The sequence below is a fragment of the Coenobita brevimanus genome, chromosome 73, assembly GCF_032717465.1.
Source record: "Coenobita brevimanus isolate Jiangsu-jjx chromosome 73, ASM3271746v2, whole genome shotgun sequence".
NCBI classification, from domain to species: Eukaryota; Metazoa; Arthropoda; class Malacostraca; order Decapoda; family Coenobitidae; genus Coenobita; species Coenobita brevimanus.
In genome coordinates, this window is record NC_137026.1 from 2,730,175 (window position 1) to 2,752,073 (window position 21,899).

A 21,899-nucleotide genomic window follows, 5' to 3' on the forward strand; every position below is an offset into this window, starting at 1 on the left:
GGTTCATCTTCAGTCCTACTTTCAGACTTTCTCTGTTCAGTTCATTTACCATTTCTTGCAATGCCTCCGCTGTTTCTGAGATTAGGATAATGTCATCTGCAAATCTTAAATGATTTAGCTTTTCTCCATCAATGTTCACTACTTTGTTTTCCCAGTCTAGCTTTCTGAAAATACTTTCTAGGCATGCTATAAATAATTTTGGTGAAATTTTATCTCCCTGACGCACGCCCTTCTCAATCTTAATTTTTTCCTAGTCCTTATGTAATTTACCTGTAGCAGTTCCCTCTTTATATATGTTTTCGAGCAGGTTTACAATGTTCTCATTCACTCCTTGTTCTCACAATGAATTTATAATTGCTATGTGCTCCACTGAGTAGAAACCTTTTCGTAATCAACAAAACCTAATCACAGTGGTTTATTATATTCTATAGTTTTCTCAATTAGCTCTTTCATTGTATGTAGATGATCAATGGTCGAATACCCGCTTCGGAATCCTGCCTGTTCACTAGGTTGGATTTCCTCCAAAATTGTTGTTATTCTGTTCGTAAGGACTTTAGTGAAGAGTTTGTAAATGACAGATAATAAGCCAATGGGTCTATAGTTACTAAGATCTTTTGAGTTACCTTTTTTGTAGAGTAAAATAACTATTGCATTACACCATGTTTTGGGAATTTTCTTCTGTTTTATGCAGTGGGTAAATAAGTGAGCAAGCCTATTTTGTACTTCTACTCTGGTATCCAAAAGTAAATCTGTTACTATTCCATCTTCTCCCGGAGCCTTCCCTCCTTTCATATTTTTAAGACAAATATTTACTTTCGTCTGGTGTTACCTCAGGTATTTCACTTGTGTCAACTGAAAAGTTAGCTATTGGTACTACTGTCTTTGATGCATACAATTCTTTGTAAAATTCTTCAACTCTCTTCGCCATCTTATCTCTGGATTTAATGATTTCACCGTTTTTTTTTTTTTTTTTTTCAGTGATGTCATTTGTTGCTTTCCTAGTGCCATTTTACTTCGGACCTGTTTCAGACTCTTTCCATTTTTGATGGTTTCTTTGATCTGATCCATGTTTCTCTTTCTTTTTTCTTCTCTTTGTCTTTTGTTGATAAGCTTATTTAATTCCGCTCATTCTGTTTCTTCTTTCTTTGTCTTTACTTTCATTTCCTCTCGTTTTTTCATAGGCTCGAGTGTCTTTTCTGAATACTTCTTGGCTTTGGTTGTATTAGGTTTTCCTACTACCTCTGCTGGTTCTCTTAGCACTTTTGTTAGTCTGTCATTCAGCTCATCAGTGTCACATTCAGCATTACTTAGAACCTGAAATCTGTTCCTTATTTCCAACTGAAAGGCTGCTTTGTTTTCGTTTACTATTATTGGGCATATCTTTTTATCTTTAATCATCTTCTTTCTTTCATTTCTGAAATTGAATCTGGCTGTGCAACCCACCATTCTATGATCACTACCTATATTTGCTTTGTTGATAACTGTGACATTTGTGACCGTGTTATTCATATCTGCTGTAATGAAGTCGATTTCATTCTTTGTTTCTCCATTTGGACTTCTCCAGGTCCTTCCTGTTCTTTTGTGGAAGAATGTGTTCATTATTCTCATTTTAAACATTTCAGCAAAATTTACCAGCATTTCTCCTCTTTCGTTCCTTTCTCCCACTCCAAATTTTTCCACACATGCTTTTCCATTTTTCGACTTCCCAACTTTTGCATTGAAGTCTCCCACGAGTATAGTATTTGTTGTCTTCTCTTCTTCCCTAATCTGGGAGATGTCATCATAGAATGTTTCTTTTTCTTCATCTGGGCTTTGAGAAGTTGGTGCGTATACTTTTTTTTTTTTTTGTAATAAATAACAGAACGGAGGAAGGAAAAACAAATGAGTAAAAAAAAAAAATAATCCATACACCAGATTACTGGTGTCCTTTGTTCATAAAATATCTATAACAGTTAGACTTGAATAGCTGTGGGTTGAAATTTGGAGGGAAACAACTCTGGGGAAGCAAGTTCCAGACAGATGCAGTTCGGGGAATGAAAGAATTCTGATAGGCAGAAGTTCTGCAATATGGCTGAGTGACATTCCAGTCATGAGCGCTATCAGATGCCCGTGTAGCACGAGGGAAGGCATGGAGAGGTGGCACCATGGACGCAACTTCGTCTGAGCATTTGCCGAAAAAATATCTGTAAAATAATGCAAGGGAAGCAATATTCCTTCTTACTTGCAGGGGAGGTAGTTTATATGTAATGGCAGGGTTGTTAATGATTCTAACAGCTTTGTTCTGAATTTTGTCTAGTTGTCTTAATGCAACCTCTCCACAACCATTCCACAAGGGTGAGCACTATTCAAGCTGAGAGCACACATGACTTATAAATTATAGCTAACTGCTCATTGGCGAAGAAGTTACGGACTCTGTACAATAATCCAAGTTTCTTTGAGGCGGTTTTAGCAAGTGATCTGACATGAGAGGTCCAGCTGAGGGCACTGTTAAGTGAGATGCCAAGAATTTCAATACTTTTCGAGATGGGAATATTAGTAGCACTGAAGGTAATGTACGAATCTGGCAATATCTGTCTATTAGTAAACTGTATATATTTAGTTTTACTAGCATTAAAAGAGACAAGGTTGTTTTGTCCTCATTCACTGATCGTAGATAGATCTTGATTTATGGAGATGGCTGTACTGTGTTGAGAGGTAGAGATAGACTTTGTGAATGGGTGTCTTAGTGTGAATGAACTATGTAGTGTTGAGTCATCTGCATATAAGTGAATGGGACTATGGGTGACAGATAAGAGATCATTAATATGAACCAGAAATAGGGTTGATGCCAGAACTGATCCCTGCGGCACGCCGGCGTTAATTGAGTGGAAATTGGAATATACATCATCTACTTTTACTCTTATATTCCTGTCACTAAGATATGAAGAAATCAAAGGAACAAAAGACATTAGTCCATAGCAAGGGAGTTTGGACAACAGGGAACGGTGCCATACTCTGTCGAAAGTTTTAGAGATATCAAGAGCTACTGCATGAGTTTCTCCAAAAAGATCAATTGATTGAAGGGTGGTATGAGTTAAGAGATTGAGTGTCAATGGTAGATCTTTCGTGGCGAAAACCATATTGTCTATCACTAATTAAGTTGTTGGATTCAAGATGTTTAACAATGTGCTTATTAATTAAAGGTTCAAATACCTTACCAAGAGAAGATGTGACAGCTATTGGTCTGTAATCAGAGGGATCAGACGAACTTCCTTTCTTCGGAATTGGGTGGATATTTGCTTCTTTCCAGAATTTGGGAATAAAGAAGTACGTATGCATAGTCTGAATAATTTACCTAGGACAGAGGCAAGTTCAGGGGAACACTTTTTCAAAACAATTGGCGGAATTCCATCTGGGCCTGGAGCTTTGTTGGTGGGTAAATTGTCTAGGATGGATTTTACGTATCTTGTCTGTAATTTAAGTGGGGCAATTTTGGGAGAATCAAGTTCCAGTACTGGGACTTTCTGGCTGGTATCGTCTGTGGTAGAGTTTCTGGCAAAGGTACTGGCAAAGATATCTGCTTTCCCATGCAGGTCATTTGTGATGTTGCCATCTGAAGATTTTAGTGGGGGAATGGAAGATGACTTGTTAAAGTTATTATTGAAAGAATTAAGAGCTGACCAGAATATTCTATTGTCATTAGGGTTGTTAAGTAGTTCTGATGCTTGCTTTTGAAGAAAGTTTGATTTATATAGATTTAATACAGCTTTTGCATGATTTCTAGCAATTTTAAATTGGGAGAGTGATTCAGATTTTTTTAAAATTTTAAGTAAGAGTTATATGCTAATGACTTTTAGGCTGTTGCTCTGGCACAGTTGCCATCAAACCATTTTGGAGAGTTCGATCTTTTAGTGAACTGCTGACTTGGCATGAATAAATCCATACCAGCTAGTATTAAGTCGCAAATGTGGGACTGGGTAGAACTGGGATCACTAGAGAAGAAAGACTGCCATGGAATGTCAGCAAGATAATTTCTAAATCCATCCCAGTCTGCTCTGTCAAAGTACCATCGGGTCACCCTGACAGGATCAGAACGGGGAGGTGTGGGAGGGTTAACTAATGAGGCTTTGATGAGATTGTGGTCAGAGGATCCAAGTGGTGACAGTACCTCTATCCTGTATTGATCTAGATTATTTGTCAAGAATAAATCCAAGAGATGGGCATTATGGTCAGGATTATCAGGTATTCTGGTTGGTTGCTTTACCAAGTGGGTGAGATTAAACGATTCCACAAACATCTCGCACTCTAAACCAGCGTCGTCAGTCCGGGCAGAATGCAATAACCATTCAACATTAAGTATGTTAAAATCACCCAAAATGGTAATTTCGGTGCCAAGGGCACTTTCATGGTATATTTTTTGCATAGTCTAATGACAACAAATGCTGCTCTGTCAGATACACTGCTGAATTTAACAATGTTGTCTGCAAGATTTCTTTTAATTAGAAATCCTACACCACTAACTCTTTCATTTTCCTTTCCTTTGTAGTAAAATAGGTGTTTGCTGTCTTCGAGCTGAATTACTTTTTCTTCTTTTCTGCGGATCGCACTCAAACCTACAATATCCCAACTTAATGTTTTCCAGTTCAGTCATCAGGTAATCAAGTTTGTAATCTTCTGTGAGGCTTCTTACATTGTATGCATACATCTTCATGGATTTCAGTTTGTTTAACATCCAAGAGTCTAATTTTCCAACACAGTGCCTACTCACTTTCGGTGGCACACTGCCTGTAAGCACAGGAGGCAGTGCGGTTGGACCTTTAGTAGACGATGATCCAACAGGAACGCCCGTCAAATCATTTGCAATATAACTCATGTTTGGTTGGGAGGATTTTGGCAAATAACCTCACCTCCCTGCCACATAGTTTCTGGTGAGATGTAATTTTTGTGCCACCTCATTCGTTATATTCGGTGGAGCCCTACATATCTATAGGGGGTCCCATGGTCCACGCCGTCTAAGACGGTACCTTGTATATCTACAAGGTCTTCCCCTATCCGTCACCCGGGGACAAGCCAGGTAGCAGTGGGATCCTGCCCCTGGATATATATATATATATATATATATATACACACACACACGCACTAGAAAATATATATAACATTGAGGAACCTAAAATGCAATTCCCTATACAGTACGTGCGAACTTAGGAACTTAAGAAGCTCCCTAACACCTCTTCCTAAGCGACTTATTTTTAGATATGGCTGGTTAATATCCTTTCGTACGTTATTTCTGCAGAGTATGGTGATGTTTGAAGGATTTACCTAACACAGAATATGTGTTATAAGTAATCTGAATCACCTAGGAAAAGTTGTTAGGGAGCTTCCTTATTCCGACGAGAATACGACCTCGTGCCCTGTGACCTTAGCCAGTATTTTGGTAGGTTAAGGAATCTCCCAGACACCTTTCCCTATGCGATATATTTTGCTTATTATACCTTACTGTTCTATTATGTGTGAACTAAATCCTTCTGATGTCTCCATACTGGGCATACATAACGTACAAAAGAATATTAACCAGCCATATGAAAAAATAAATCGCCGAGAAAGAGGTGCTAAGGAATATGTGACTTTGGCCTTTGACCCCTTGTTATCAAAATGGAATCGCGTTATCTTTCATTTATTACCAATCCTTTTATATAATTTGACTGAAATCAAATAAGAATTGTTTGATTTTCCTTCCAACGCTAGTATTGACACACACACACACACACACACACACACACACACACAGAGCAAAGCAATACACCCGTACCTGTGCCCTGATGCTGGTGGGGAAATATTCGAAGGTCACAAGAGAGATCGCTGAACCGATGCCGAAGTTGCAACTGAAGGCCAGCAACATGAAGCAGACCAGCGCCAGCCACGGCCACGCAGAGAGAGGGAGCCCGAGGCTGTGTCAAGGAGAGCAAGGAAGAGAAGGAGGCTTAGAATAGTGCCTATCGAGTGTGCGAGGTGGGAAAAAAAAAAAATTCTGCCCATTTTGGCGGAAAAATAATCCACAGAGAAAGAGAGGGCTCGGGGCTGTGTCAAGGAAAGCAGGGAAGAGAAAAAACCTTAAATCAGTGCCTGTCGGGTATGCTAGGCCACTTAGGCGGAAAAATTATCATCTTTTCTGCCATGTCCGTCGGACAAAGAGCCTCCCTAGCACCTCATCGTTAGCTACTTAATTTTGGATATGGCTAGTTAATAGCCTTCTGTACGTTATTTATGCAGAGTATGGTGATGTTACAAGGGATTATCTATCAGAATCGGACAGCAAGGTGTACTAAGTAAAATAAACCGCTTAGGAAAAGGTGTTAGGGAGCTTCCTTAACCGACGAGAATACGGGTCCATGTGTCTGGAAGGGAAGGCATAGCCCACACACCCGCATACAACCGTCCAAGGAGGTGCGTCTTGATTGTATACTATTTCTATATTTTCACGTCTGGTTACATCTCTTAGAAATCTTGGGGAGGTTTGAGTTTCATCCCAATAATTTACAACTGACGCAGTTCCTTCCATCGACTGACTGATTTTATTTTTCTTTTGTTTTTTTGTATCTTCAATTAATGTTATTTGGCTTTGCATATATTTTTTCCCTAGAAATGAAAAGGTTAGATTCTGGCGTTCATGAATATCTTCACTACTTGATACCTCTCCTAAGTCAAATTCGTCTGGAGGTTCCAACTGTTAGATAAATTTAGATCTTCTTCTGTCTATTTATCCATTTACCTACACCCAGTCTCCATAATCCAGTAAGGGGTGGCCAGAAACAAATGGCCTCCATGTCGCCCTGTCCCCTGCCATTTTGCTGCCCTCCCGTCAGCTCACACCCCTCTCTCTCATATACCTCTCCATTCCATCTCTGGAACTCATCCTCGGTCTCCCCTTCCACTTCACTCGCATACGCTGTCCTCAGTAATCTCTTGCTCTCCATCCTCTCCGCATGGCCAAACCACCACAATGTACTTCTCCTAATGCTTTCTCTCACATCCACATTCACACTTTTTCTGCATTGCATAAATCCTTCCAATATTGCCACTGTCTGCATAAATAACGTACAAAAGGATATTAACCAGCCATATCCAAAAATAAATCACAGAGGAAGAGGTGCTATGGAGCTTCATTAATCGACAAGACTAGTCATGAGACTTAAAGAATTCTGCTGGTGCCACACACGACCCCAAACCCACCAGCCCCTGTAGTACTTGGAAGTGGAGGCGACTGTACATAGGTATACTCCACACACCCCTAAGCAGCTGTTCGAGGAGGATGGTCTTGGGTGTAAACTACTGTACTACCACGATTTATGTTTGGCTGGGCAGGAGGTTCATACATACCTTCACTACTTAATGTCTCTCCCAAATTAAAATAATTTGGAAATAGGAGCTGATTGGTAAAATTAGGCTGTCAGATTGAAGGGATAATTTAATTTGTACAGGGTCAGTATTCTCGTCGGTTAAGGAAGCTCCATAACACTCTTCGTAAGCGATTTATTATTAGATGAATGGTTAATATCCTTTTGCACGTTATGTATGTAAAGTGAGGGGGTAATAGAAGATTTTACATAAAACATGACAGCAAGGCAAAATAAGCAAAATAAATAGCTAAGGAAAAGGTATTAGGGAACTTCCTATCTGACAAGAATATGGGGCCTGGAACTACAGACAAGGGCAAAAGTTAGCCTATTATTCCAGTGTGTCTACTGCACGCTCTGGGTAGGTGTATGGGCAGAGAAAATACCAAGCCTCTCCCAGCATAGGAATAACAGCAGCAGAGGGAAGTGTATGTAGAAGATGCGGAAAATTAGGGAAATAAATATAATAGGCCTCTCTCAGTTAAGGAATGTTAGTCACAGGAGGAAAGTGATGAGTAGATGAGTTAGATTATTAGGAATGTTAGGCAGAGAAACATACCAAGTTTCTCTCAGATTAGGAGCATTAGCCAACCAAAAAAAGTGACGAGTAGAAGAGGTGAAACAGGCAAAGTTTGTCCTCGACATTAAAAAAGTCAATGCTCTGGCCAGCAAGAAGCTAAAGACAAACCTAGTGTAAAAGAAAGTAGAAAAAAAAAAGAAAAAAAAAAGTGTCTTTTTTTTTTACATGTCCAACTCTGGGCAAAGGTTTCAGGGCCTATTCCCAAGTCCTAATAGTGCTCCTTGGGACCCAGTAGTCCTCCTACTTCTCCACATGTCACCACTTCGGCGCTAACATCCACCAACCATATTGAATACATGCTAAGGCTGTCTCATACAGGACTGGTGTGCTGGTATTAGCGGGGGTACTTTCCCCCCTGGGGGTAGGGGGGTCTCAAGAATACTCCCCCAGTATCCCTGCTTGTTGTACGAGGCGACTAAAAGGGTTCGTGGTGGGTTAGCCCCCACCCCGTAAAAAGAACTAACTAAACAAGCAATTAAAGCGCCTCGGACCATGACAGACCATACATTGACGACTAAGGAACGGACAAAGGACATTCTGAGGGTGGGGACATGGAACATGAGAGGAGTGAATGATGATGTGAAAGAGAGAGAGATTCTTCAGGTGCTTGAGGATGCAAGATTGGATATATGTGGATTGACTAAAACTAAATGGAAAGGTGAAAGGGTGAGAGAGTGGGAATATGGTTTAGGTATATGTGCGGGAGTTAATGAGAATGACAGGGCAAGAGAGGGAGTACGTCTGATGATGTGCAAGAAGTGGAAGGAGAATATAAGAGAGTATGGAACAGTGGGTGCAAGGATTGTATGGGTGAGGATGAAAGTAGGTATACAAGCGTGGGTGACTGTATGTGCATATGCGCCAACAGAGGACCGAGTGACAAGAGTGAAAGATGAGTTTTGGGCGAGTGCAGAAGCATGTATGGACAAATTTGAGAGGAGCGAGAGAATGCTTTTGTTTGGAGACATGAATGGCAAAGTTGGGAATGTACGAGTGGATGGAGTGGTTGGTCAGTGGGGTGTGCCAGCTGAAGCAGATGGGAATGGTAGTGCTTTGGTGGACATCTGTGCTGGTAAGGGGTTGGCAATAGCTAACACCTACTTTCGGGATAAGATGATCCACAGGTATACATGGAGAGTCATGAGGAGGATGGATGGTGAGTTTGTTGAACGAAAGGCAATGATAGACTACATGTGTGTGGATGAGCGAATGAGAAAACAAGTGTTGGATGCAAAAGTGTGGAGAGGGTGGAGGAATGGAGTCACTTAATGATGGCCAAGGTAAAGCTGCAAAGAAAATGGTTGAAGAAACGAAGGGGAAGACAGGAAGAAACAGCTCCTGTAAGAAGAGTAGAGAAGTTGCAAGCTAGTGAGAAAATGGCAGAGTATAAGAGCATAGTAGAAGAAAGATTGGGAAGGTATGAATTAGAGCAGATGGAAGGGGTGGAAGACGTATGTAAGATATTCACGAAAGAGATAGGCACAGTGTGTAAGGTGGTTTGTGGTGTGAGGAGGAGATGCAAGGATGTGCAAGGGACAGCATGGTGGAATGATGAGGTGAAACGAGCTGAGGAACAAAAGAAGAAGGCATATAATGAATGGCTAGCGAGTAGAGGTAGGGGAGAAGATGAAAGAGAGAAGAGAGAGGTATATGTGAGCAGGAGAAGGGAGGTGAAGAGACTGGCGAAGGAGAGTAGGAAGAAAGTGGATGAAGAATTTAGGAGGCATATGAGTGTGAAATGGAGGGAGAGTAAGAAATTGTTTTGGAAGGAGGTAAGGAAAGTAAGGCAGTGTGAAAGGGGAAATAGTAGGGGAGTGAAAGATAGGAATAATAGATTGTTGGTGGAGAAGAGAGAGAAATTGAGATGGAAGGAGCACTTTGAGGATTTGTTGAATGTACAGAGTGAGAGCAGTGCGAGTATAAGCGGTTGGGGAATGGCTGGGAGAAGAAGAGATGAGTGGAGGGAGGAAGAGATCAGTAGGGCAGAAGTAGAGGAAGCAATGAAGAAGATCAAGATGGGAAAGGCCCCAGGAATTGATGGTATGTGTGGTGAAATGATGAGGTATGGGGGTGAGATTGTTGTGGAGTGGATATGGAAGTTGTGTAGATTGGCCTGGGAAGAAGGAAGGGTTCCAGAGAACTGGAAATCAGGTATAATTGTTCCTTTATACAAAGGAAAAGGGGAGAGAGAAATATGTGGTAACGAAAGGGGTAGTTGCCTTCTTAGTGTGACTGGTAAAATATATGGTAGAATACTCATTGCCTATTTTAGGCGTATGACAGAGGAGCTAGTTGGAGAAGAACAATGGGAATTTAGGAAGGGAAAAGGGTGTGTAGATCAGATATTTGTTCTAAGATGTTTAGTGGAGAAGTATCTAGAGAAGGGAAGGAAAGTGTATGCTGCCTTCATGGACTTGGAGAAAGCTTATGACAGAATAGATAGGCAAGGTATGTGGAAGATATTAAGAATATATGGAGTGGAGAGGAAATCGTTGAGTGCTGTGAAGAGTATGTACGAAGGAGCTAGGGCTACGGTGTGAGTGGACGGTGAGCTGAGTGAGTTCTTTGATCTCAGTGTGGGACTGAAACAGGGTTGTGTGATGTCTCCATGGCTGTTTAACATATACATGAATGGGGTTGTAAAGGAGGTGCAAGGTAGGGTAGTGGATGTGGGGGTGGCTCTAATGAATGAGGGTGAGATCTGGAAGATTCCGGTGTTGCTGTTCGCTGGTGATACAGTATTGAGTGAAGATGAATGGGAGTTGCAAGGTTTGGTGAATGAGTTTAGGACAGTGTGTAGGAAAAGGAATCTGAAAGTTAATATAAACAAGAGTAAAGTTATGGTGTTTGAGAGGAATGAAGTCACAGAATGTACAGTGAGGTTGGGTGGTGAGGATATGGAGAATGTGAGTACATTCAAGTACTTGGGTAGTGTGATGAGTAAGGATGGAATGTTGGGGGATGAAGTGCGTGAAAGGATACAACAGGGATGGAAGGCTTTTGATTCACTGAAAGCAGTGATGAGAAATGTGGAGGTGAGTATGGAAGCTAAGAAGTCACTGCATGATAGTATTGTGATCCCTACCCTGACGTATGGAAGCGAGGCGTGGACCTTGCAAAAGGGGAACAAGTCAAGAGTGAGAGCAGTGGAAATGAGTTACTTGAGAGTAGCATGTGGAGTGACATGGTGGGACAGGTTGACGAATGAAGAAGTGAAGGAACGTTGTTGGGTGGATGTGGATGTGGTTGAGAAGATTAGGAGAAATACACTGAGGTGGTTTAGACATGTTGAGAGAATGGAGAATGAAAGACTGACTAAAAGGGTGTATGTAGGTGAGGTGGAGGGAGGGAGAGGGAGGGGTAGACCGAGGATGAGGTGGAGGGATCGAGTTGAGAGGTATATGAGGGAGGGGGGAGTGAGTTGGGGGGAGGGTAGTCAAATGGTGGGTGACAGAGCGACTTGGAGGCGTTTTGTCTGCGGCCACCCTTTTTGGGATTAGGGCGTCGGGCTATAAATAGATAGGTAGACTTTTATAACATGGCAGCGGGTCATCTGGTAGATCAGAAAAGTTTGATTTTCAAGAAATTCAATCCTTAAACGTTCCCTGCCCCAGCCAGGATTCGAAACTGGGTCCATCAGGACTGCAGGCCATCTTCCTACTGATGTGATTTTACGTGATAAAGTTTAGCTTGCCTGGTATTGGTTCCATAGACAGTGTGAGAAATGTTAGCTTGTGGCTTGATGGTGTTAAGCTGCATATGGACTGGAGGTGGAATCAAGTATGTTATGGTCCCCAGTGCAGTATAAGCCAGCAGCATCACCACCAGAGAGATGATGAGGCACCAACGGCGGCCCAGTCGGTCCACCAGTCCAGTCATGGCCAGATTACCACATAGGGACACTGTCATCACTGAGAACAAACTCAAGTTGGCATCCAGCGTCACCCCAGAACTTACCATCATTCTCATCATGTTCACTTTTATCACTGCCTCGCCTACAAATGCAGCAATGACATGTAGGCCACATATAACCACCTGTCTTTTAATGGTTTCGCGTGTCAGGAGAGCAACCCATCTTGAACTGCCATCCTGCTGCTGATTTAGATTTTTTAGATGATTCAGCTCCTCATACACATTGTCACTGGAAGGTCTCAGATGCCGAAGGATTGACAAAGCTTCAGCCTCCTTCCCATGGATGGCAAGGTAGTTCGGGCTGTCTGGGAAGACAAACAGGAGTCCAGCACAGAACAAGGCCACAACACCAATGTTGATGAAGCTGATGTGATACCAGGGAAGAACCATGCCCAGCCCAGCCACCATCATGAACCCAAGGCCTGTCATCACATCCAAGAATGCGAGCGCGAGACCACGGATGTTGGTGCTGGCAATTTCAGTCATATAGCTCCTTCCACCAGTCGCAAGTATGGACGACCCTACTCCCACCGAAAATCTGCAAGACACAACTAAATTTGAGCTTGTATTTTCTCAGCCAGTTACAGGAGGGTCTCGTTATAACAGCTGACTTCTAGGTGGCATAGGGACTTCACAGCACCTTTTACTTAGCCTTTTTTTTTTGTCTGATAGCTAGGCATTCCCCTGTGGACTATTTATGTAGTTTAACAGCGACAGTTCCATCAGTCTCACTCAAGAGGATCTTGATAAGTAGTCCATGACATAGATGATGAAGGACTGTCAAAAGGTCACCAAAGCTACATTAAAATACAGAGCTAAAGCAGGTTTGTGTTGCAATAAATACATCACAACCTTTTCCTCTGGAACATGGGGAAAACCGGCATATCAGCTTAACAGTAAACAGTGAAACATAAAGAGACTAATTTTGTGGAATTTCCCGTCCTGTAGATATAGGGTGTTAGTGTACTATTCCCACCAATAGTTCTGAAGCCATCTCTCTACCCTTGAAATTCACATCTTTATTGCCTTCGTCTTCCTTGCCTAAACACTCATTCCTTCCAGCTAGATGGCAAGTTCCATGCCTATTCTTTTCTTTGTTTAAATCTTCGTTTTTAACCCTCTTGTTACCATCTGATGCAGGCTGTGTCCTACCGCGAGCGAGTACTCGGGAGGAAGGCTTTGGCACCCAAGGCCACACACTGAGAGACCTCCCCTTGTCACCGTGCTATTCCTGAGCATAAACAAATTATTCTCAAACCCTTACTGATGGTTCGATAACCTTTTATATATATATATATATATATATATATATATATATATATATATATATATATATATATATATATATATAGTAATGCTAAATAAATGTACTTGCTTATGGTGCTGTAAAAAAGATCAGCCGAATGTAAATTATGCCTTAATTTATTTTTTCATTTTTTTTTTTAAATTTTTTCTCATAGAAATAAAATTTTTATGGTATATGTTACTGAGGAAAAGATATGGTTAATTTATTTTGCTATTTTGGTGTATAAAGAATTACTGTAGGTCAATTAGGGCCGATTTTACGGAGCGTGAAAGAAAATAATCTTACACTTGAGCAAGGCTCTTAACACACTGAGTGGGGCAGTGGGGCGACACTGAGTACGGAGTGAGTTGAGCACGGAGGAGGGATACACAAGAACGCAAGTAATGCTTTGTTCTTGCCCAGAAATCATTCCATATAAAAAAAAAAGCAAGGGCCACTTCGCTTGATGCAACTGGCATCCAGTGGTAACGAGCATTTGAAATAGGCACAGGCGCAGCCTGCATCAAATGATAATGAGCAGTTGAACTTTGCATTGGACCCATAAACACCAGACGGTTAATCACAATACAAGGATCTGGATTTGTAAAGGGAGGGTCCTTTTTTCTTCTTCTTCTTCTTCTTTCCTTTTATTATTCTTCTGATCTTGCTTCTTTTTTTGTCTTCTTCTTCTCCTCCTCCTCCTCCTCCTTTTCTTCCTCATCATTTCCTCTTCCTCCTCCTCCATTTTTTGGAACCACAAACTGAGTTGCACAGGACCTGCACGGAATCTGGTGAACTTAAGGAAACTGGCCACTTCAACAGGATATTCCCAGAGCTCTGTCACTGAAGTTATACTGAAGGATTGCCTGTGAATTGCAGGAGTGAGTGCACTGTGATAACCAAGGTCCCTATTCTCGTTGGGTAAGTGCAGTGCCAGTAAGTTAGGTTAAGATGTAATATAAGTGTAACTTAGTTGTAAGATAGTTGTAATTTGGAATTAAGAACAATTTAATATAAGTGTGAATAACTACAATCTAGTATAAGTGTATTGTAAGTATAAAATAAGAATGATTTTTGTATTGCAGAGATAAGTTAGAAGTGAACATCTATGTATTATGTAGTTCACCTTATTACATCAGGCGACCACACTCCCTCCTTCCCTCCTTACACTTCCCCCCCCCTTCTATAAAATACGCTGGTAGTGGAGTTTAGCGAACATTTAAATTGACTTAAACTTCATAACCTTATACTTGAGTAATTTCAAAGATATCTTTTGGTCTCAATTCATTTTAGTGTTAGAAATGCTAATTGAGAAAGTGCCAGAAGCGGAGACACAGTCCAAATTATTCTACGAAGTATATCTTTAGTTACCTCGAAACATCGCTCGTTAGTAAAAGGGGCGTAAAACACCCCAGTTGGTTTGGGTTACACTAAAACAGGCTCGGTAACTTAATGGCAGCCACGTTGGTAAGTCAAAGGTGTTATGCTCAAGGTCTGTACAGTGACGGCTAGTCATAAAGAATATCACGCTACCACACCTCCCATCCTCCATAAATTCTAATACAACCTTGAATTGAACTAAGACAACTAGAACCGGTATAGAAACTTCACCTGATACTAAATTCCCATTACCAACTGTCACCCTTGTAGTCTCAACTTTAAATTCAGCGCGCATCCTGGTGATTTACACTACAAAGCTAAGTGGTGATATAATAAATTGTTGCAAGTGGAGAGATTGTAGTCACGACAAAGTTTTGTGGGATCAGAATAATCGTAACATTACTCTGGTGTCTTAACAGTGAGATATAAATAAAATTCTATAGCAGTACACTGGGGTTAGCAGTGGTATTCATTAAAATTCTTGGCAATACACTAGTGGCCAGTGAGTTATACATAAAAATTCCTACCAATACACTGGTGGCTAAAGCGCTTGGATAATTATTATTCTCTGTAACCAAAGTGCACTAGAGGCCCGCCTTATCTCATATGGTTAACAGTCCCAAGTAACATGCCAAAAGCATCTCTAGTTGGCCATAGCCTGATTCCTCGATCGTTGGAGACCTCGGGTGTGGAACTGATACTATATTGGGCTCCTGGAGGACAAGTAAAATCATTCTTCACTGAGATTAGTAGAATGAATACCGAGATGGAGTCGCAGCTTGTGTGGCTTGGTCTAGTGGAAGGAGGAGTAGGGTGGAAGATAAATTGTTGACTGTAATTAGGGTACATGCGGCGAGGCAGGACGCAGAGACTGAAGGTGAATGAGTATAAGCCACAAGTGACGAAAGATTCCCTCGTGTAACGAGGTTGTAGTGAGCACTGATTATCCCCCCCCTTCATGTGTTCATTATGAGTCTATATGGTACTGCCAGTTGTAGACCTAAGTCTGAGGAAAGGGAGGATGAGCGATCAGTGAGGGATAGAACAGCGAGAGAGCTAGAAGAGATGGAGCCCCCACTACTCCCTGCTGCCCCTTTTCAATCATCACATTCAACCCCTCACTCGTTCACGTGAATAAAGGAGAAGGTTCACACTTAGCCCCGGGATATTCCAATCCTGGAACTTCACAAGTTGCAAGGACTCGATGCAATGGCAAGATTAGAAATGTTCTTCGAACTCGTGGAACAATGCAACCCAAACGATTCCACCAGCTTGCAAATTGCTAAGAGTAGGGTCGGTTCGGAGTTAACCATATTCATACACAACCATCAAAGAAACCATCGAGCAGACTCCTGGCTAACACTTAAACATCTCCTTAGAACAGAGTTTGCAATAGAGGTCAGTGTCGATCGAGCGTGGAGGGAGTTGGAGTCAATGAGCTATGATTGGGGAGAATCACCCCAGGCTTTCACCCATAGGTTCATTTGTCAACATGCAGTAATAAAATCAAAGTTCCCTAATGAGAAATTTCCTAATTGAGATAAATGGATAAAGAAGAAGCTGTGGTATGGCTTACCTTCTGCTTCATGTGAGAAGTTGGAGGGATTTCTAGATGATGAGTACCCATTGCACAAATTCCTAGATCGTATTGAACATGAATGACAGTTACTAGAAGAGAGGCAGCCCCTCAAATCAATGCGGAACCAGTGAAGGATAGTAGTAACCGGGAAAAGACCAGCACACGTTCCAACCCTTCCATTCCTTAAGGCCCAGCCAGTAATATGAGTATGGTGGAAGCTAAGAATGAAATGGAAGAACTGAGAGCTCAAGTGCGGGAAGTGAAAACAAATTTAGAGTGCGTGAGTAGGAGGCAGGTGAGTGATCAGGAAACCCCCTGCCGAAAATATTGTAGTCACTGCTAAGCAATGTCCCACACTCTGCAAGAGTGCTGGTGGAAACTCCCACCTGGTTGCTGTTTTGACTGTCGAAGACCCGGATGTCATCGGGGAAACCGCGGGTGCCCAGGATGTAAGCAGGAAGCCTCAACCCAGGCTAATCCCAACACGAACATTTCCCAGGACCCTAGTCCGAGAACATGACTAGCCGGTGGTCATACCTCTCCCACCATTGGTATCATTGCCAATGGGAAGGTGGTAGAGGCACTAGTTGATGCAGGCAGCAGTTACACGCTAATAAAGGAATCGACTGCCAAGCAAATAGGAGGAGAGATAAATTCACGGCGAAACCTTCTCCGATTACAAGGAGTTACAGGTGCACTTTTGAGAATTTTAGGAATGCTGTGGACTGAAATTGGGCTCGGTGATGTAATAACTCACAAACAGTGGTTCCAGGTAGTACCTAACTCGTACATCAACGCTGACCTACTCCTTGGGTGTGAGGTACTGAGTCAAGCCCCCTTATTTGGAATGGTGAAAGGAGAGTCATGGAATGGGGAGGTGCCTCTTATGTAATAAATCACATTCCTTGCCAGAAGAAGAAAGCCGAAAGAGTAAAGGTGAGCCCTGTAGCAGTCACTAATCCGTTGCAACTTTTTACTCAAATCAGTCTCCTTACGGTGGAAAAGCTTAGTCCCTATCAGTCCAAATTTGTGCTCGTCCATGTAAGAGAAGACCCAGGTACTAACTTGATTGTTCACCGACAAGCCAAATTCAGTTATAACAGTCACCCCTATCTAGTCCAAGTAAGTTCAGAAAACACCCTCCACCTACTGCTCACTAATGCCACTAAGCAGGAAAAGACATAAGAAGGGTGTGATTGTTGGGTCTTACGAGAAAATCGACAATCCTCCCTGCAAAATTAACACCACCACCCAAATCCATAACGTCTTGTTTCCGCAAAATGACCAAGTGAGAGAGAGCAGGACACGTGAACATCAAGAGGCAAGAGTGGCAACATCTCACCAAGGCTCAACATAAAGACCTGTCACAGTTAATACTCAGTCATGACCCCTTTTTCATCCATGACGAGAAAGAGTTAGGGACTATCAGTTGCCCTCCCCCTCACATTAAGGTGGCTGACCCCCAGCCCAGTCGTGGACCAATGTACCGTTACCCCAAGCAGGCCAAGCAGATTATTTCGGACATGTTTCAAGAAATGGAAGATCGGGAGATCATAGAATGATCAACAGCGGACTGGTTATCACCTACAGTACTAGAGAATAAACCCGATGGGAGCAAATGGATGTGCTTAGACTACCGACATGTCAACAAACATCTCACTACTGACATTTATCCTCTTCCTCAGTTGGAAGAATTAGTGGAACAAACAGCCTGTCGTCAATACTATGTCACCCTCGACATGCGAGAAGCTTACTTCCAAATCATGCTAGATGAACAGAGCCGCGACCTTACTACTTTCAGCGATGGAGTTACTTTGTATAGATTCAGACGGCTCCCATTTGGTTTTAACTGTTCCCCTGCGATCTTTTCCAGACGGATGGCTTCAGTACTTACTCCACTCCTACAGAAAGGATGGGTCAGAAATTACTTGAATGACTTGATTCTTAGGGCTCATTACTTTCCTACTTTACTAGATTGCTTGAGGCAATTTTTTCAACTACTCACTGAAAATGGTGTAAAACTGAATCTTAGTAAGTGTACATTTGGTCTTAAAGAGGTTACTTTTCTGGGTCACAAAATCTCAGCGGATGGAAGCAAATCCGACCCGAAGAACGTAGAGGTGATCGCAAAGATGAAAGCACCCACTACAATGAAAGAAGTACGTCGTTTCCTAGGCATGTGTTGTTTCTATACAAAGCATATCCCTTCCTTTGCTAGAATTGCTGTGCCTCTCACCAACCTAACTAAATCTCGAGTAACATTTATCTGGACAGACAAATGTCAGAAAGCCTTTGAACAACTAAAGTCTTGTCTCATCAATACCCCTGTCTTGGTTAAAGCTCAAATAGAACAACCATTCATTCTCGCCACCGACGCCAGTAACACCCATGTTGGCGGAGTCCTGAGTCAATCAGATGGGACTAACAAACCAGTCAGATATTTCTCTAAAAAGTTAAACCCCTGTGAGACTCGATATTCAGCGACAGATAAAGAGGCCCTAGCTGTAGTTCTTGTGTGTTGTAATTTCCATTATTATCTGTGGGGTGCATATTTCACTGTAATAACTGACCACCAACCTCTCACTAGTATATTCAAACGGAAGACTAAATAACCAGTGGATACTAGAAATGCAAGAATATAAATATAACATCCAGTACCTCAAAGGTAATGACAACTTTTTAGCGGACCAGCTGTCACGCCCAGTTCGAGTAGTAGTCCATCCACCTGAAGCCACCTGGCTCAGGTTAGATCAAGAACAAATGAAGGCCAGCAAAGAGACGAACCCGTGTGGGAAGAACTAGCGCGATATCTTGAGGGTGGAGCAGTCTCGACCAAACAACTGCCCAAGGCTACTTTAGATCAGTTTGCTCTCGTAGATAAAGTTCTCTATTTTGTGAAAGACATGGCAGATGGAAGCCTGCATTATAGTCTCATAGTCCCCCGTGCATTAGTTAAACAAACTCTCCAAAATGCACATGAATTGTTAGGACATCTCGGGCAAAAGAAAACTATCAAGAAAGCAAAGGAGTTATACTATTGGCAGAATCTCATAGTTGATGTATGTTAATATGTTAAAAAGTGCATTACTTTTCAAAGGTTCAAAGTGGACACTGGACTGCAGCAACAGCGGAAAGAACTGCCTCCAGTGAATAAGCCATTGGAGAGGATTGGAATAGATCTCACTGATATGGTTGCTGGAATCCAGGGTTACAGATATGTTCTTCCAGTAATAGATCATGACAGTCGCTTTGTTAGGTTCTTCCTCCTAAAGACCAAACACTCTACACACATAACAGACAAACTTTGGCAATATGTGGCAGATTATTGATCACCTCAGAGTATTGTCCTGGATAACGGAGGTGAATTCACCAGTAGGGACTTCCAGAAATTCTGCCAGCAACATCAAATCACTTTATACTACACGACCCCTTGCCATCCTCAAGGCAATGGGATCACAGAGAGGATGCACCGTACCCTCAAGTCGTTCCTCTCTACCTTATGTCAAGGACACCCCCTTCGTTGGCCCCAACTGCTCCAACCATGTCAGATTTTCATGAATCAAGGTATTCACACCTCAACCGGACAGCAGCCGTACTTCGCGTTCTTCTCCCGTCATCCTCCCAGACTGGAGAATGTACGACTTCCCTCAATCGATGGCAAAGAAGACGAGTTGGCCACTGCTCACACTCTCATCAGGGAAACTCACCAGAGGATGGCACGCCGGTACCGAGACGTTTCAAACAGGAGAAGGAAGAATCAGACTGTCGGTGTGAGAAGCTTGGTGTGGGTCAAAAAGGAAACAGTGGTGCCAGGTACATGTAAGAAGTTAAATGTGAAGTGGGATGGTCCCTATCGTGTAGTGGAAATGTTGTTGGACGGCAGTGTATATAAATATAGTGGAGAATGTCTTTACTGGAAAACGAATACAGAGAGCTTCCAGGCATGTGAAACCTTATCATGGTAGTGAAGAGTGGCTGTTGGAACCCCTAGAAAGTGCTTTTACACCTGACCTGGTAGTTGAACAATTACCGCCCAGTGAAAGACGGCCTCTTCACCGACTCATTGAGGAATGTTGATAAGCCTGTGAGGGGTAAAGAGTGTAATAGTTTATGGAGTGGATAAGGAAGTGTGTGCGGGTCGGACTGGCTGACAATTTACTACGAAGAGCTATAGTTTCAGAGAGAGAGAAAGAGGTTGAGATGGGCTCAGCCCAGTTCAGTGGGGATACTACTAGAGCTCTACTTCGAGGGGGCAGGATGCATCTACCCTCACATTACAGTTGACACGGCCGAGAGTGTGGTCGCGACTTCAGGACCTGTCAAGTGCTCGTCAGTCAGTAGGTGGAAGGCTGGAAACGAAAGTATCGAATGGAAGAAGTGTGAGTGAGACTGAATGACAGTGAGTGTGAATGGGAAGAGCCCCTGGGACGATCTTGACAACAAGAGTACGAGTCCACCCAGCTGGGTGACTATGCCAATACTCAGGCAGGAGGTTAACTGGGGTTTCTCTTCTCCACTGGATATAAATTATTTTTCTTTGTAAAATTCATTAGTGACGTGAAGCGACCCCCTGGGGTACGCGGTGTATTATGTGGACCGACAGGTGCCGCTTATCGTGGGGAGAGTGTCAAAGTAAGGTGTGTTTAAAAAGGGACTTGCAGTCAAGTCGGTAAGTCTGTCCCATCCGCACTCGCGTCATTGGAACGTGTACTAATGCTTGTGTTGAAAAGACTCCGATGGTGAAAATTTGTTTCCCGGAGGAAGGACCCTTGTAGTGCCAGTGAGTTAGGTTAAGATGTAATATAAGTGTAACTTAGTTGTAAGAAAGTTGTAATTTAGTAATTAAGAACAATTTAGTACAAGTGTGAATAATTATAATCTAGTATAAGTGTATTATAAGTACAAAATAAGAATGATTTTTGTATTGCAGAGATAAGTTAGGCATTATTACATCAGCCGACCACACTCCCTCCTCCCCTCCTTACACTTCCCCCCCCCCTCCATAAAATACGCTGGTAGTGGAGTTTGACGAACATTTAAAATGACTTAAACTTCATAGCCTTATACTTGAGTAAATTCAAAGATATCTTTTGGTCTCAATTCATTTTAGTGTTAGAAATGCTAATTGAAAAAGTGCCAGAAGGGGAGAAACAGTCCAAATTATTCTATATTTTTAGTTATATCGCTCGTTAGTAAAAGGGGCGTAAAACACCCCAGTTGGTTTGGGTTACACTAAAACAGGCTCGGTAACTTAATGGCAGCCACGTTGGTAAGTCAAAGGTGTTATGCTCAAGGTCTGTACAGTGACGGCTAGTCATAAAGAATATCACGCTACCACACCTCCCATCCTCCATAAATTCTAATACAACCTTGAATTGAACTAAGACAACTAGAACCGGTATAGAAACTTCACCTGATACTAAATTCCCATTACCAACTGTCACCCTTGTAGTCTCAACTTTAAATTCAGCGCGCATCCTGGTGATTTACACTACAAAGCTAAGTGGTGATATAATAAATTGTTGCAAGTGGAGAGATTGTAGTCACGACAAAGTTTTGTGGGATCAGAATCAATCTAACATTACTCTGGTGTCTTAACAGTGAGATATAATTTTAATATTCTATTACAATACACTGGGGTTAGCGGTGGTATTCAATAAAAATTCTCCGCAATACACTGGTAGCCAGTGAGTTATACATAAAAAATCCTACCAGTACATAAGGAAGCTCCCTAGTATCCCTTCCTTAGCAGTTTATTGCTGGATACCGATAGTTACTATCAATTTATAT

At 42.1% G+C, this 21,899-nt stretch overlaps 1 protein-coding gene across 1 annotated transcript in view; it reads right to left on the bottom strand.

The window, feature by feature from the left end:
- LOC145407417 (facilitated trehalose transporter Tret1-like) overlaps nucleotides 1–12,351 on the bottom strand; it is a 29,703-nt gene extending 17,352 nt beyond the window's left edge. The window contains exons 1-2 of the mRNA XM_080278345.1: nucleotides 11,648–12,351; nucleotides 5,789–5,927 (exon numbers count right to left, since the gene is read on the bottom strand). Of these exons, the coding sequence (XP_080134471.1) occupies nucleotides 5,789–5,927; nucleotides 11,648–12,351 (843 nt within the window). The remainder of the gene's footprint in view (nucleotides 1–5,788; nucleotides 5,928–11,647) is intronic.
- Between the last annotated feature and the right edge of the window lie 9,548 nt (nucleotides 12,352–21,899).